The sequence below is a fragment of the Haplochromis burtoni genome, unplaced genomic scaffold, assembly GCF_018398535.1.
Source record: "Haplochromis burtoni strain Fernald_Lab_line unplaced genomic scaffold, NCSU_Asbu1 Contig_8, whole genome shotgun sequence".
NCBI lineage: Eukaryota > Metazoa > Chordata > Actinopteri > Cichliformes > Cichlidae > Haplochromis > Haplochromis burtoni.
Window position 1 is genome coordinate 3,991,266 of NW_024582369.1, and position 17,071 is coordinate 4,008,336.

The window sequence follows — 17,071 nt, forward strand, 5'->3', positions numbered from 1 at the left end:
CTGCTTCGATCTGTGTTGTTTTTTGATGGCCTGCGCGTCCTTCATCTGCTAGGAATACCGTTTCTCGTTTTTTGATCGCTTTACAGTGGGATAAAATAGCTCATTTTATTTCTTTTACTTAAAGAATAACAATAGTAATAGATAAACCATCATTTAACAAAACTTAAAGCCCAAGCAATACAAGATAACAAAAAAAAAAAAAAATGGCAATAAAGAACATTATCATGGTATTCAACAGTACAACAATTCTTTGAAATGCTCCAAAAAAAAAAAAAAAAAACCAAAAAAGGTAAAAAAAAAAAAAAAAAAATAAAAAAAAAATAAAAAAAAAAAAAAACAAACGATAACCACTAATATTGTATTTATAAAAATAAAATACATAAATATAAAATTTTCCAGATTTCTTGGTTCTGGGATACCTCTTTATAGTGAAAAATAAACAATAATCCCTTCCTAGTGCCATGATTAGCATATGGAGGAAAAGAGGAAACAAAAGGAGAATATTCTTCTCCCAAAAAAAAAAAAACAAGAAAGATCGAACCTGAAACAAAAAGAAATAAAAAACCCAGAAAAAAGGGACAGCATGAAAAAAAAAAAAAAAAAAAAAAGCAAAAAAAAAAAAGTTAAAAAAAAAAAAAAAAAAAAAAAAAAAAAAAAAAAAACAACGAGATCCCACCCGCTCATGCTGCTTAATACTCTTAACTTGTGTTGTAACTCATGGCCACTATATAGGACTGAGCTTTTTGATAAGCTATTTTCTCCCAACAGCTCCATATCTAGACACCGATTTTTAAATACGTATAATATTTGACTACCTTACAGAACAAAATTCTTTTTTAGTGTTAGGCCTTCAGTTAAAGAGCCCTGCACATTGGAATTTCCGTTTGTCTGTCTCTCCTCTAGAAACCTCTTTCTCCACCCCTCCTAACGCCTCCTGCATCCATTTTTTCTTTAATTTTATGCCCCATTTTTAGTGCCTTTGTACCTCACTATTGGTTGTTTTTTTGCTTGCTGTGTATAAGGGTTATTATGCAGGCAAGCACAGAAGAACCCCGAAGATGCAGCAACTGTAATTTACATTACTGTCCCACACTGCCACACACACACACACACACACACACACACACACAAACAACACACACACACACACACACACACACACACACACACACACACACACACACACACACAGTGCTTTGAGCTCAGCACGTCTGCCGGCTGCCACGGGATGTTAGAGGCGTGTTGCTATGGCGACTGAAAGGGGACACACAGGAAGGGGGTTAGGGTAGAAGAGAAAGAGGAGGGGGTTGTGTCGGAGATTGAGGAAGAGAGAGAGAGAGGCACGCGGAGTTGCCGGTGTCTTGACAGTCAGTGTGTGGCAGCGGAGGACAGCAGCGGCAGACTGCTGGAGCAAGCGAGATCTGTCAGAGGAGAAGGGGGGGGGACATCCATAAATCTGCTGCTGAGGTGAGGCATCACAGAGACGGCAATTAGCACAGACAGCTGTGTGCATGGTAAGTAACGCTCAGCAGGTCATTTTGAAGCTTTTTCTATTTGAGGAAAAGAGAGAGAGAGAGAGGATGAAAGGCATCGTACCTATTCACGTGGTCTGTCTGCCTCTGTTCCTGTTTCTCTCTCTCTCTCTCTCTCTCCCTCTGCAGTGGCAAATACTTTGCAGACTGCTGTCTGTCTGCACTGGAGTCAAGTTGCATCAAGGCGTTGTTTAGCCCTTTACAGAAATGAAAGAGTAATGTGCCGCTGACCGGGTAAATTGGCAGGAGAGCTCTGAGAAGTAAAGCACAGAGCTTCATGTTCAAAGGCAAAGTCAGCTGATTCTTTTGTATAATTAAAAAAAAACCCAAACAAAATAATATGGATTGATTGATTGAGATAGATTGAGAGAGGCAGTGTGGATTAATGGCACTCAATCAAACACTTGAAAGTTCTACCTGTGCGTGTGTAAATGTGTGTGTGTCTGTGTGACAGCGCACTTCATTGATTGTTTGATAGTGTGTGTGGGTGTTGTGGGTTTCATTTCCTATGTTTGTGTGTCTGCCTGCTTGCGGGGCTTTGTCTCTCTCTCTCTCCCTCTCTCTTGTAGTGCAGTAATGATATTTATTGCAATCTTTGCAGCTGGAGGGTTGGGGGGGAGGGGTGGAGTAAAGTACAAAGCTTTATGTGGCTTTGTTTCTACTACTTCCTATATTTTTGGTGTGTTTCGAAGGAGGGGGGCGGTGAGTGTGTGTGAGTGAGCCTCTGAGTTTCCACTGTGATTTGCAGCTGAGCAGTGTTGCACGCTTTTTTAAAAGCTGCCACTTTGAGTTTGATAATCTCTCCCGCTGTCTCTCAGGTCTGATGAGTTCCTTGTCCGCCGGCTCGGAGATGCAGGCTTCCGCTCTCGACCCCCAGTTCATACCGGGGCCCCAAGGTAAGGTGCCTGGCAGGAAGCGAGGACGCCCTCCTATCCGAAAGCTGGAGTTCCAGAGCCACTATGTTGAAACTCTGTCACCTCTTAAGGTCCCGAAGAAAAGAGGCAGGAAGCCTGGCTTTAAGGTCAGTTTAATTTTTTAGTTTAATCATGTAGATGGGCATTCCTTTCATAGAAGAGGGAAACCGTGTCTACACAGCAGTGCAGGAGTCTTTGTTGGTACAGCATACGATCATATACAGTACTGAGTATAGGTCATCTGTGTTTTGAGGCTGCTAATCTATACGTATTTCCCTGAACCCTTGGTGGTTATACATACAAACCACTTCCCTCACATATGTGATCAACAACTGAAAATGCTTTTAATGCATTTTTCTTTTTACACAGAGTGCACTCCGTTGAGTCTTCCTGTGAGCAAACACAGTTGAATTTTCACATAGTTTTCATGTTGTCATGTTGTGTTTTCATTCCTTTGAATGACTAAGGCATTTTCTTCATTGTGAAACATATACTTAACCTAGCTTTCATTCTTTATTTTGCTCGAATGTCTGTATTCATGATGGCCCACTATTTTCATCACCTACAGCGCTGGGTAGTCTTAAGGCAGCCCTCATTCCTTGCTATCAGCTGAAAACTTGGCACATGTCATCGTGGTGTGCAGTTAATCCTTAAAAAACTGTGAAAACTGGACAAGTGGATGACATAAGAAGCAGTGGTAGGCCTAAAAAACTATCTGCAGCTGATGAACAGCATTGAAAGTGATGTCTTTAAGAAATACGAAAAATTCCAGCCAATGACACTGGACCTGAGAGATGCATCTGGCACTTCAGCTGCACCATCTGTTGTGGAAGGATGGCTGTCATGAAGTTATCCTTAAGGAAAGGAAACAGGTAGAAAAGGCTGAGGTATGCTGACTGGCAGCCAGTGGTAACAGGTCTTATGTAGACATTGATCCAGATGTCTTGAAAGACAATGATCTCAAACGTTCTGCAAATGTAGTAAAAGCATACCTGGATAGATAAACAATCAACAGAACACCATGAGTCATGGATTGGCCTCCCCAGAGCCTGGACCTCAAAATCTTTGAAGCAGAGTGGGATCATCTTGGCTGGGAACGCATCAACAAGCAGCCAACATCCAAAGAAGAGCTTTGAATGTCTTTCAGGAAGCCGGGAGAACTATTCCTGAAGACTTCTTAAAGAAATGAAAAGAAAGCTTGCATATGAGAGTTGAAGGCTGTGTTGAAGAATAAAGGTGGGATTATAAGCTTATCAGAATAGTAGAGAATCAATATTTTCCTTTATATACTATTTCCATTTGTATTTCCAAAGTTTTAAATAAATCGTTGCACCTATAGTTTCCATGTTCCTAGCAAACTATTAAGAAATTATGGGTGGCTCAGTACTATATAGTACGTGAATGAATGGAATACCGTATCCCATGCTCATGAATGAGGTGTCTAAGGAACATCTTAAGGGAACTTCTTAAACTTTGGCATAAACATTCAACACGCATAACCATCAGTAATAAATTTGCCAAATTGACTGTGAGCTCACAAAACACGTTTTTGGGCATAAATTGAGAGTTTTCATAGAATTTCAAAAAGGATAAAATGATGAAGTGATGACATCCATCCATCCATCTATCCATTTTCTTCCGCTTATCTGGGGCCGGGTCGCGGGGGCAGCAGCCCAAGCAGAGAAGCCCAGACCTCCCTCTCCCCAGCCACCTCCTCCAGCTTATCCGGGGAAACAACAAGGTGTTCCCAGGCCAGCCGAGAGATATAATCTCTCCAGTGTGTCCTGGGTCTGCCCTGGGGCCTCCTCCCGGTGGGACATGCCTGGAAAACCGCGCCCAGGGGGCATCCTTATCAGATGCCCGAACTACCTCAAATGGCTTCTTTCGATGTGGAGGAGCAGCGGCTCTACTCTGAGCCCCTCCCGGATGGCCGAACTTCTCACCCCATCTCTAAGAGAGAGCCCAGCCACCCTTCGGAGGAAGGGTATTCGTAGTCTCATTCTTTCGGTCAGTACCCACAGTTCGTGACCATAGGTGAGGGTAGGGGCGTAGATCGACCGGTAAATTGAGAGCTTCGCTTTTACACTCTGCTCTCTCTTCACCTGCTCTCTCTTCACCACGACAGCGTCCGCATCACTGCGGCCGCTGCACCAATCCGTCTGTCGATCTCCCGCTCCCTTCTCCCATCACTCGTGAACAAGACCCCGAGATACTTAAGCTCCTCCACTTGGGGCAGAAGTGATGACATTTTGTATGAAAAAAGTTAAAGCTGGTAAATGTATCTCGGTATTGTAAGTTATGATTTTTCTACACTCACCAGCCATTTTAGCAGGTATAATTCAGTTGTTTGTTAAGGAAATATTCAATCAACCAATCGCTCAACACTAGCTCCGTGCTTTTAGCCATGTAGAAATGGTTACGCCAGTGTGAATGTTTGCACCAAAATTTGGTGTAAACAACATAAAAGCATGGATCCATGCTATCTTGTATCAGCATTTCAGCTTGTTTTTGGTGATGGAATGGTATAGTGCAGGGGTGGGCAATTCCAGGCCTCGAGGGCCGGTGTCCTGCAGGTTTTAGATCTCACCTTGGGTTAACACACCTGAATCACATGATTAGTTTGTTACCAGGCCTCTGGAGAACTTCAGGAAACGTTGAGGAGCTAATTTAGCCATTTAACTCAGCTGTATTGGTTCAAGGACACATCTAAAACCTGCAGGGACACCGGCTCTCGAGGCCTGGAGTTGCCCACCCCTGGTATAGTGGATATTTTCTTTGCAAACCTTTGGCCCCTTAATATCAACACAGCCTACCTGATTGTTGTTGGTGACCATCCCTATCCCTTTATGACCTGCTGGCTGCTCTGGGCACCATGTCACAAAGCTCAGATAACCTCTAACTGGTTTCATGAACATGACAGTGAGTTCACTGTACTGTAATGTGGTGGAGCAGGAGATCCACGTCATAGATGTGCAGCTGACAAGTCTGCAGCAACTGTCTGATGCTCTCATGTCAGTATGGACACAAGTCTCAGAGGAATGTTTCCAACATTGCTGAATCCATGCAACAAGGAATTAAGGCAGCTCTGAAGGCAAAAAAGGGCTTAACCGAGACTGTATTTAATAAAGTGTTTGGTGAGTTTATCTGTTGTGGTTGCCTGCCTGCTTTTAAACAAAGCTCACAACAAGATGCTTTTGTCCTCAGCTGTAAATCTACAGTAATGGGCTTTAGCCTAGCCCATTAACCAGACTTTATAGTATGTGCTGCATTATAGGAACTCTACAGCTATAGCTAAGGATTTTCTTTCACCCATGTCAGTTTTCAACATGCAGAACCTCTAATTAGCGACTGCATGTGTATGTTCCCCTGTAGCTGAAGCCCCGGATGGTGATGTCCCCTCTAGCCAATTCTCCTCCCAGCAGCACACCAGAGCCAGAGATGGGCTCCATCCCACAGGACGCTGCCATCGTCCCCCATTCTGCCACACCACAGGTCCTGACAGGTAAAAAGACACAAAGACACGCACAGTTATAATGATCAGTTTTTCCATAAAGAAGCTTGGCCATTAATAATAACAATAGTGGAGAAATAAGCCATTCATTAAAGATAAACATACATATTCCAACATACACATAATCAACCATACGGTCTCACATTCATTCACACATATGCATGCAAACAGATGTGAACTATGGCCCAGAATAATAGGAAGAACGATTGAGGGAAAGCTAACCAATGGTGGTTTTTCAAAATGTGATTCTCATTGTGCATTCACTGGTTGAAGTGATGGTGTGACTTTGTGGCCTCCACCTTCTTCTTTTTTGTTTTGTCTACTTCTTGTATTATCTCCCACCCCCACAACCCCCCATCCTTTACTACTCTGCCTTTGACTTTAATTGAGGGGCAAGATAAAATGCTTCTGTCTATTTTTTTTCCAGTGTGATGTTTCATTTTTGTTCTCTAAATATACTAGTGACTGGTTTTCCCTAATTTATTTATCTAATTTAAACCACAAGTATATGTGGATTTATTTAGGATAAAGGGCTCACACCTTCACACATAACCCAGTTACATATTTTGTTTTCCCTTCCAATCTTCCCAGCCTCTTTTCCTTAGTTGCTTAGAAAATAAGATTTTTAGAAGTATGAATCTTAAATATTCTTTTAAATAGGAAACAAAAGTCATACAACCATGCTTTCTTTCATTTTAAAAACAGCTTTCCCACCCTAAAGATTAGCCTTGCTTTGAATAAGCAAATATTTAAAGGCTGCCTTTAGTGTATTTAAGGTTAGAGGGGGGAAATCTCATGCGTCAAGGACCAGCCGTTTGCTCTTTGTTCATGCAAATCATGAAAAGTGTTTGATGTCAGACTGTAGACACAGAGATGAAGTGCACATGCGCATATGCATGCAGACAAAAAATCAGCACGATCCCCGTGGTGCCACCCAGACAGATATTGATATTTTTTTTCCTCCAGTGGAAAAAAAGCATTTCAGGAGCATCTATGTATATTGGAAGTATACATTTCCTTTTGAGTGACTAATCTTCTAAATCTTATTTTTAACACACACATATATTTAGTATGTGCCGCAGTAATACGTTATGATGTAAAGATCAAAGACGACTTTTTAGCTGTTGCAATGAACTCGTAGATATGCAGCAAAATACTGCTTATATATCTAACTGCTTATATTTGAAAAGTATCAAAATACATTCTGTAGGGCACGTGTGCCTTATTGTGTGCATGTGGGGGTGTGTAATCCTTCAAATTTGCATGCCCAGATCTTAATCATAATTGATTTTTCAGAACACAATAGCAGTACATTTAACCTTTGCATGAGCATAATGCAGAAGTAATGCAAAATCATCTTAGTAGCATATTTCGATGTTATAAATCTGTCATTAGGAAAATCTGTATCTGCCTGGTTCTGACTTAACTAGCAAGCATTTACATTATTGACAAGCTGAAAAGCTGGCACAAAGGGAGCAGACTCTGAGGAATTACTGACTATCTTTCATCCATTTCAGATCCATACAGTTACAGACCGCAGGGGCTTTAATGCAGCTTACCTAAAGATTAGCTTTGTATTTATTATACGGTTCTTTCTATCTTATTCTAGTCTGGTGAAAGGAAGCTGTCTAATATACTATATACACCCAAAGGCTTTATACTGGTCTGAAAATATAGTAAGATATTAAGAATCTTTTTTTCTTGACTCATTATAAATTTCATATGGTCATCACAGTCCTTCAACTTTTTGTATCTATCACCCAGTTTGAACAATACAGCCACACTTGCAGTGTTTTGAGGCTATACATTGAGCTTTATGCAATGATTTTTAAGCTATAATAGCTTGTACTATGTTCAGCATCTTTTTGCTTGTTAATATCAACTAGCGCCTAACACAGTCTAAAGCTAAGGCCAACAGGAAATGTCATTAGCTTTTTAATTTAACCTTGTTTTTTTGCCATTGCCTCAGTGCAACTCAGGCATATCAAGCTTTCATGATAATCCATGAAAGTCGTTTCATTCAGGGTTGTTAGGGTACATCCTCTGATAACCATGATGGGATATCTCACAGTATAATTGCAATGGTCATGTTAAAAAAAGAAACTTTTTTTTTTGTTGGGTTTGGCTTTAACAATGCCACTTCCTGTACTTCCCTCCCCAGCGGAGACGCCATTGGCTGATGATTTTTTATGTGACCCACCGGTGGACTCGAGGCGCTATGCTATAGATCCCAGTGACTCTGCATTCAGCGTCACGACGTCACAGTATCAGATGAAGCAGTCCTACGGTTACCGTGGCAGCAGTTGCTCTGCTACAGCAAGCATTTGCAGACAAGCGTCAAGCCCAGGAAGTCACCAGGAAGGAAACAGAAATGGTGAGGCTATAAATTATTGCCAGGTGCACTTCCATGCACATCACCTGTGCCATTAGTGTTGGTTTATACTTGCATTGTAATTATGTTATCCATATCTTTAGAGATGAAATTATTTAGACCAATGAAGGCCCAGATCACTCATCATTCAAGAGATGTTTGCATTTATTTTCATACGCATTTCTTTAACATCTGCCTACATCTATAGTTGTGCTAGTTTACAGCATAATAATGTCATTTGTGGTGTAAGTGGTTTGGGATGGGTTTCCATCATAGATCTGCCCAAGTAAAGTCACACAGTCAGGTGTGCTGTAGCTTTAGTGTGAGAAACCCTGGAGTTTTTTAGCTTCAATATAATTGAATTCTGTGCAATGCAAAAAGATTAACCTGAGACCTCTACCGAAATATGCTGCGATCAGCAATCTCTGGAAGACCCATGAGAAGAAGCTTGGCATAAGTAGTACACATGCTAATACTGCCTAAATTCAGTGTGAGTCAAAGGTAACACTTTGTAAAATTGTAATATACAATTTTTAATTGTTGTTTTCCCTAATTGGTTAGCCTAGGAGGTGACAGTGTCTCTGTAATATTTCCTTCAGACAGAGCTAGGCCAGCTACTTCTAGCATTTTCCAAATCGTCATTATCACAAGCATTGTTTTGCCGACTTATTTTGAAACGATGAGTTGAGAATTTTGGCCGACGCCATCTACGTTATTCGAAACAGGAAGTAAGGAAAGAGAGGGGTTGATTGGCTGAGAAACCAAGTATTCTGCTCAGTAACTTTTTACTCACAAGCTAAATTACACCCTCCTTCATCATCTATGTAAATCTAACTGGGTGAAATTTCAAAATAAAAGACTGCTGCGCTATTAATAAAACTCAAAACTAGCGATTGAGACGTTATCTCTTAAGTGTTTACAGAAGCCAAAAAACCCCCAAAAACCCAGATGAGCAGTAAAGCCTCTTTCGCATCACTTCAGAGTCTATAGACTGTGTTCTAAGTTCTTTTCAGGCAACATTATGAGATCATCAATTTTGTTTTTGTTTTTTAGAATAAAAATTCACCCTGCCTGTCCTCTTTTGCTATCTAGCCTACAGCCCGATGTCAGAAGCTGGAGAGTGCAAGCGTCCTGTTGGTAAGGACCCTTCCAGCTGGGGTGTGGAGGATGTGGTTTGGTTCATTAAAGATGCTGATCCCCAAGCTCTGGGACCCCATGCGGAAGCATTCAGGAAGCATGTAAGTCCGACCCGCCTAATGCCGTGTAACTTAAATACTAAATGTACTGGAACTGAGCTCATTTCCCAACATGTACTGGGGCACAGCTTACAAGAAGCAGGGTATGCTTTCTATTTAAAAATCTCTTATATGACAGCTGTAGCTCAAATTATCTGTCACCCAGTGCCCTGTGGTCCTGAATGTAAATGAGCTGAAATGGAAACTGCATGAATATTATTAAAGAATTTTTAAAGCGCACGAAGGTTTGTCCCCGAGCCTTTTAAATAAGTCACTGTGCTGCCTCCATTTCTCACCCAGCACTTGAGTGGAATATTTAAAGTAACCCTTTTTTTCTGTTGCTTTACAACTATATCTTGCTATATTCCAGGAAATAGATGGGGACGCCCTACTTCTTCTGAAAAGCGAGATGATGATGAAGTACCTGGGATTGAAGCTGGGACCAGCGCTCAAACTCTGCTACCACATCGACAGGCTCAAGCAGAGCCGGTTGTGAGCCGAGTCCTCGATCGCCTCGTTAATTTTTAAGAGCAACGAGTCGGTGCCGATTCCCGAAACCTTTCTAAGTCATCAGCAATACATCACGAACGTCTGATCCAAATATATGCTGGCTTTTACTACATTTACACCACTCTTTGTCCACAGATTGGACACTGTGACTGTACATGTTAGGACATTTAAGAGCTCAAACAGTTATTTTACTTTTGTCTCTCTTTACTTTGTACCTGAACTGCTATAGATTGTAAATAGTTTGTCGCCAAACAGATGGCAGCTACGGTATATTGAAGTACGACCTGTAATAATAATTTTTGAGCTTGGGCATTGTTAATTTGTGCAGATCATAATCACTGGATACTGTATTATATCATTATAAACTTCTAGGGTGCTTTACCTCAGTAACACATTTAAACTTTACAAAGTCTTGCTGCTGGACTTTTAAGATAGTCCATTTTATCCTCACTTGGTCACGTTTATCCAGGTTAAAGTTGGTGACATGACTTGTAATTAATAACTCAAACTGTTCATTAAGTTGATTTGGAAGTCTGTTGCAAGATAATCTAGAACAAAACAGCGCTGTTACTGAGCCATTTTGAGAGCACAGTTCTCAAACATCTCTGAACTTTAAGTGCACACTTGTTGGCCAAGCAAATGGTTTATGTGCCAAAGACTTGACAATGCAAAGTGTACATTTATAATACTGGAATGTGTAAAACTTCATGAGAAAGGAGTGATAGAGCTCATATTTGGAAAAAGTTTTAAAAAATAAAGAAATAAAGAAAGAAGTGATTTGTTAACGTGAAGATTCTGACCACAAACCACACCGGAGCTCGAGTGAAGCGACCAAGATTTTTTACCAGTCGTAGATGTCTGTAATCACACAGTGCTCATAATGACAGGAAGGAAATATGACTTCTTTTTTCCACTGAGGTTGCAATGTAGCATGAGACAAAGCGAATTTAATAAACCTCGTACAACTGGGTGCTCACCGAAACAGATACTACCACTACAATCACTACATTTTACAACATATCTACTCGCAAACTTCACCTCTGTGACTTCCTTCAGGTTACATTCTTCTCATACGTTACCTCTTCAGTCATTTAGAATGGAGCAGGATTTCATCCCTTAACTGTTAAAAAGGGAAACTGCTGTATGTAAAATGTCTCGAGCATTAACATTTGGGTTTTTTTTTTGGTTTCTTTTAAACATTGCCATGTCAGAATCAGGGCTATGCAGCCACCAAATTCAGTTTTCTTGTGTGACATTGTACAAAAGGTAGTCATACACAGTATTTGTCAAACTTGGTTAAACAATGCCTTTTTTAATGTGTATAGTACTTGTTACTTACTTTAATTTTGTTTTTTTTCAATGCTTAAATGCTTTGTTTGTACAACACAGACTGATTAGTATCTTTTATGATTAAAAAAAAACAGTTTCACTTTATCAAACTTGATTTTAAAGACATGCAAGAAATGAACACAAACATTTAGCACATGAGCTATTTCAACAAATTTAAGAATCTCTGGATGTTGTCAATTTTTGAGTTAGTGACCTATGTTAATTGAATTTTGATGTTCTTTACTGTTTGATACTTAAATAAACCTGGCTTTATTTTAATCCTGTCTCTTATTTAACTGGATTTTGTGCTGTTAGTTAACATAAAGGATGAAAGATAAAACTGTGTTTATTTATCTGAAATAGGAGCTGTATGGTAAAACAGACAAAGCAGGATGTATCATAGCCAAGGAACTGAGAATATGATATTTCTGGGATATCAGCATGTATAGAAAATTACCAATGACAGAAATAATACTATCAATTGAATTTATTTAATTGAATTTCTTCTCTTTTTGGAAAACCAATTGTAAATATAAATGTACAAAGGTTTGCAAAAAGTACATTTACGGGATGAACTACTGTGAAGTGAGGCACCTATAATACATCCAGAGAAGCTACTCAGCCATGGAAACCCATGTCATGAGGTTCTTGGTGCACAGTTTTGTGTTGATAGTAATGCCACAGTTGGTTTGAAACTGCTTTTATTGAATCAGCAGAGCGTGGATGACTTTTACACACCTCAGCACCCGGTGACCCAGCTCTGTAACTTTATGTGGTCTGCCACGTGGTCTGGCTGACTTGCTGTGGTTCCTAAATACTTCCACTTTGCAATAATACATATTGCAAAGTAGACAGAACTGCACTTTGCAAATCAAATGATCATGTTCACATATGGTGCAAAGGCTAGAATGCACTGGTGCTGCAGGTTTTATCCCACAGTATCATAGAGCAGTTAGAATATCAGATTGCTTATCAGCCGTGTTGGTCAAGTTACTTGAAAAAAGTAATCAGTAGCTAATTACTTCCCCCAAAAAGTAATCCCGTTACTTTACTGATTATTTATTTTCAAAAGTAATTAATTGCTTAGTTACTTTTTAAAAACACGATTTACAACCTGAATAGGTGATAAAGCGATAGATCTTTCAGCCCAATTCTACTTTTTCTGCATAATCCATCATACAAAATGTAATCAAATGGAAAAGTCTCTTTTTAAAACTTGTTTTATTAGTTTTAATCTTTTAACTTTATGCATCAAGCAAAAATTTAATTATATGCAACATTCTCTGACTGGAAGAAATTTGTTTAATATTTAAACCTATTTTCTGCACATTCCAGCACATAAAATAAATATTTTTTGTGTTTACACTCACTCTTTCAAATAGATGCAAGTAAAACACAGCAGAAAATAAATAAAGTCAAAGACTAGCGGTCCTGTTGCTCTATTTTCACCTGTAAAGCAGGAGTGGGTAGGCGGAGGTTTCCCTGGTGCAGGTGTGCCGCAGCGTCAGTTGAAGAATCCGCGAGTTTTTGTTTCTTGCACTTTTTATGGAATCAAACTCAAAGTAAGGTCAGTACTTCCACGCTTTAAACGCTGCACGCTCATACTCTCTCCCGCACTGATATATTATCCATTGTTGATCTGCACACAGCTGTTGTCACCAACGTCGCACTTGTCACTGTCATGAGACATCCTCACAAAAAACTCACAGCTTTAGTAACGCAGTAACGCAGCTTTCCTACGGGAAAGTAACGGTAATCTAATTACCGTTTTTGCAATAGTAATCCCTTACTTTACTTGTTACTTGAAAAAAGTAATTGGATTACAGAGATGGGCAGTAACGCGTTACTGCTTATCAGTATTTAGTAAAACCTTTCGCTGTGAAAACAAGCTACAACAAGCAACCACAAATTGCTTTCCAATTTTTAGATTTTTTCTTTGCACTTTCAATAACTAATATTACTATTATTACTATATTACTAATAAGTGTTCATTTAAGCTGTGATTTGATTGTTGATATAGAAACACATGATAAAAACTGAAAACCAAACAGGTCATTTACAGATTCAATTATAAAAAGAAAAGATTAATCAATTATAGCAGAGGCTAAAAGCATCACAAAGGGAAAAATTCACAAACCTCAGCGACACAGGAAGTGACTGCTACATTCACATGCCACTTTATTAGGTAAATCTTGCTATTGCTTTTAGCTTCGGAACAGCCTTAACAGTTCATTGCACAGATTCAATAAGGCGCTGAAAATTTGCCTCAAGATTCTGCTCCATGTTGACATGATAGCATGACAAGATTTGTTGGCTCTAGATCCATGATGCAAATGTCATACTCCACCACATTACAAAAGTTGCATACCTTGGTTGTGACGAGTGGTTATTAGAGTCACAGTTACAGCTTGAAGCAGTCTGGCCATTCTTCTCTGACCTCTGGCATCAACTAGGCATTTTCACCCAAAGAACAGCCACTCACTGGATATTTTTTTCTTTCCAAACAGAGTAGCGGTGTCTAAAATACTCAGACCAACAACAATAGCACATTCAAAGTCACTTAAATCCCATTTTTTCCCCATTCTGATGCTCAGTTTCTACTTTACAATGTTGTTTTGACCATGCATACATACCTAAATCCATTCAGCTGCTATCCTGTGATTGGGTAATTAGAAATTTATATTAATGAGTAGCTAAACAGGTGTGCCTAATAAAGTAACCACGAGTCTATGATATTTTGAAAAACGTATCTAGAAATTAAAAGAAACACTGTAGTAAACACTTAGTCAGTATTCAACACTTATAAGAAGAATGGTCTTAATAAAGAATTTATTTATTTAGTTAATTAGGTATTTAGGTACTTAGTTGCTATTTTCTCAACTTTAGCTTGTCTGCTAACCTTCTGCTACACACTTCAGCCCAGTAGGTGGCACGCTTGAGCAGTTAGCTAATTGCTAGTAAACCCAGCACAAGAAGAAGAAAAAGACTCGCAGGAGTTCACTTCCTGTATTAAGATTTTCATGCTTCCACAAATGTGTGCATCTGTCAGACAGAGGTGAACATGGCAGACGTCTCGGAGAGGACACTACAGGTCGCCGTTGTGGTTTCTTTCGCTGCCGGCTTCTTGGCGGGGTGGCAGGCGAACAGAATGAGGAGAAGGTTTCTGGACTGGAGGAAAAAACGACTCCAGGAAAAGCTATCAGAAACACAGAAGAAACTGGATTTGGCTTGAATGGTAATGCCATATTTATGACGACACGCTGTTGAGTTACAGAGCTTAGGATATGTCGGTTAGTAAAGCTTCGAGTGGACAAAAGTGATGCGTATTATTTGTTGTTATTTGCACAGTATCGCTGTGATGAATTTATATACGTAATACAAGTCACTGTTGTCACAGTTTGTTTGTCTAAAAGTGTGTCTTTCCTGTAAGGTCTGCGGTATGAGGCTCTTGGATTCTGGATGTGGATCCTACACCATGTTTGTGACCGAGGGAAGGAAATCTGAAGATGACCTACCTGTATGCTGCACTACCTGTATTTGTCTGCCACGCCTTTCAATTTAAGACTCTAATTCACTCTAAACCAGTTCCATGAAAATGGAAGCAACAGCATTTTGTTGTTGTTCTTGTTGTTGTTCTGCTAACAAAAAGGGAGTGGTGGCCCTGTCCCCAGTGCTGTTCTCTGCCAACATGTCTCCATCTCTTTATTTGTCAAATCAGGTCAAATAAATTATTTTTTTTCCTATGTTGAAAGTCGTTATTCCACAATGATGTTCAGGACTTCAGATAATGTGGTGATATATTATTGAAGCTGGCAATACACTCTTACAACTTAAAAGTTACCTAAACTCTATTACAAATAAGTGGGATTATAATTTTCTCCTTATAGCATAGGAACTCACAATGAAAGGAAAACACGCAGCACTCTTGCCTTCAGCCTAGTAAACTTTAACTGACGTTTCTATCGATAAAAATTTATTATGTGAATAACTGCGCCATCTGCTGGATGAACGCCAAAGTCACCTTAAACAGCTCCATTGAGAGCCATGATTACACTAATAGATTTTTTTGTGTGTGTGTCATTGTGTGTGTCGGGAAAGGATCAAAAGGCAGAGGTTCATTTAAAATACAGTATTATGCAAAATTTTTCAGGTACCTGTCAGTTCTTGATATTTTGCTAGTAAAATGGGAAAAGAGTGCAGCAGTTTATTAGCTAAAGCAGAATGTTTACAATTTTAATAACGTGAAAAATCAGTATTTGGTATTTGGTCTTTGTTCTTGTTCTTCCTAAAGACCATTCAAGGCTTTTCTTTGGGCACTGGCTGCCTTTTGTTCTGTTCTCTGTCAAAATGAACCCCCACTGGTTCAATAATGTTAAGGTCCGGGCTCTGAGGAGGCTAATCCATGACCGATAGTGTTCCACTGTGTGTTTTTCTATCCAGGTATGCTTTCATTGTTTTGGCAGTGTGTCATTCATAATTCCATTAATTTTTGACAACCTCTCCACAACACCACTGACTGAAATGCAGCCCCAAAGCCTCCACTATGTTTTACAGATAGCTGTTGCAACTCTATGTTGTACCTTTCTCATGACCTCCTACATAAATACTGACAACAACTTCAACCAATAATTTTAGATTTGAAGGCATCTTTCTATAAGATACCACTGATGGCATAACTCAGCCTTTTCTCCCTGTTTCCCTTCCCTAAGAATGGCTTCTTGACAGCCACCCTTCCACTGAGACATTTCTGATGAGGCTTCAGTGAACAGTAGAGATGCCAGATGGATCTTTCAGGTGCTGTGTCACGACTTTGCTAGGTTTTGTCTTATTACTTTGGGACATAAAATTGCATGAGTGTGTATGTGAGATTATTTACGACATAATAGCAATGAACACTGGTTAAAACAGCCCCTGAAAAAAATTCTGGGGAACCACTTCTCATATATCTCAACATAACAAGCACTACTTGGATTTTACTGACTCATTGTGTAATAACACTAACACAGATTTTTTTCTTCTTTCTTCTTTTTGCATTTTTCCCCCTGTTATTTGATACAAATCATGTATCAATGGATTACTCACAGAAAAGATGCAAGAATCCAGGATTTTTCCTGGATTGGGGAATCGAAATGGATTTGCATTTATATAGCAGTTCCTAGTCTAACTAGGAACTGTAGTCTAACTCAAAGCACGTTAGACTACAAGCTGTTATTCTATTTAATAGAAATCTAAAGGCAAACTCATAACTGGGAAAAATACTAGAGTCGCTGTCTAGGCTGTAGACGTTGATGGCGATTCAGTAACACAATTGCTAAAACCAATTAAGTTGTCCAAAAGTATGACTATTACTGGGATAATATGGTTTACACACCTCAATACGGCACAATTAGCCATTTTTACAATTGTCATGGTACCGTACTGAGCCCCGGTGTCCCTGGGAGACATAAAACCTGGAGTAAGTACAAGCTAGTAAAACTAGCTCCTGTCTGGTGAACAGCATCTTCACATGTGCAAACTACCACAACCAGCCACAAAAAATTATATCTCACATCTGTACCTGTGTTTTGTATCTAAATACACATTTACCCTTCATGTTGATTTGCCATGACTTCCATTGGCCTGAAGTTGTGCACCCTCACAGCTTATCTATAGGTGGTGCTAGTGATCTT

The 17,071-nt window shown here is 39.6% G+C and overlaps 1 protein-coding gene and 1 long non-coding RNA gene across 6 annotated transcripts in view; both read left to right on the forward strand.

The window, feature by feature from the left end:
• Positions 1-11,681, forward strand: part of scml4 (Scm polycomb group protein like 4) — a 19,717-nt gene extending 8,036 nt beyond the window's left edge. For 2 of the 5 annotated variants that reach the window (XM_005914319.2, XM_005914321.2), the window contains 5 exons: positions 2,351-2,553; positions 5,819-5,948; positions 8,119-8,331; positions 9,421-9,566; positions 9,934-11,681. In XM_005914319.2, coding sequence (XP_005914381.1) covers positions 2,351-2,553; positions 5,819-5,948; positions 8,119-8,331; positions 9,421-9,566; positions 9,934-10,059 — 818 coding nt within the window. In that variant the 3' untranslated portion in view covers positions 10,060-11,681. Of the gene's footprint in view, positions 1-1,304; positions 1,515-2,350; positions 2,554-5,818; positions 5,949-8,118; positions 8,332-9,420; positions 9,567-9,933 lie in introns of those variants that run through there. The other 3 variants (XM_005914320.3, XM_014337890.2, XM_042226822.1) reach the window with 3 other exon arrangements.
• Positions 11,682-14,374: 2,693 nt separating this feature from the next.
• LOC106633459 lies at positions 14,375-15,145 on the forward strand. The gene is made up of 2 exons (XR_001336759.2): positions 14,375-14,637; positions 14,833-15,145. It is a non-coding gene; the product is annotated as a mitoregulin (long non-coding RNA).
• Positions 15,146-17,071: the final 1,926 nt, after the last annotated feature.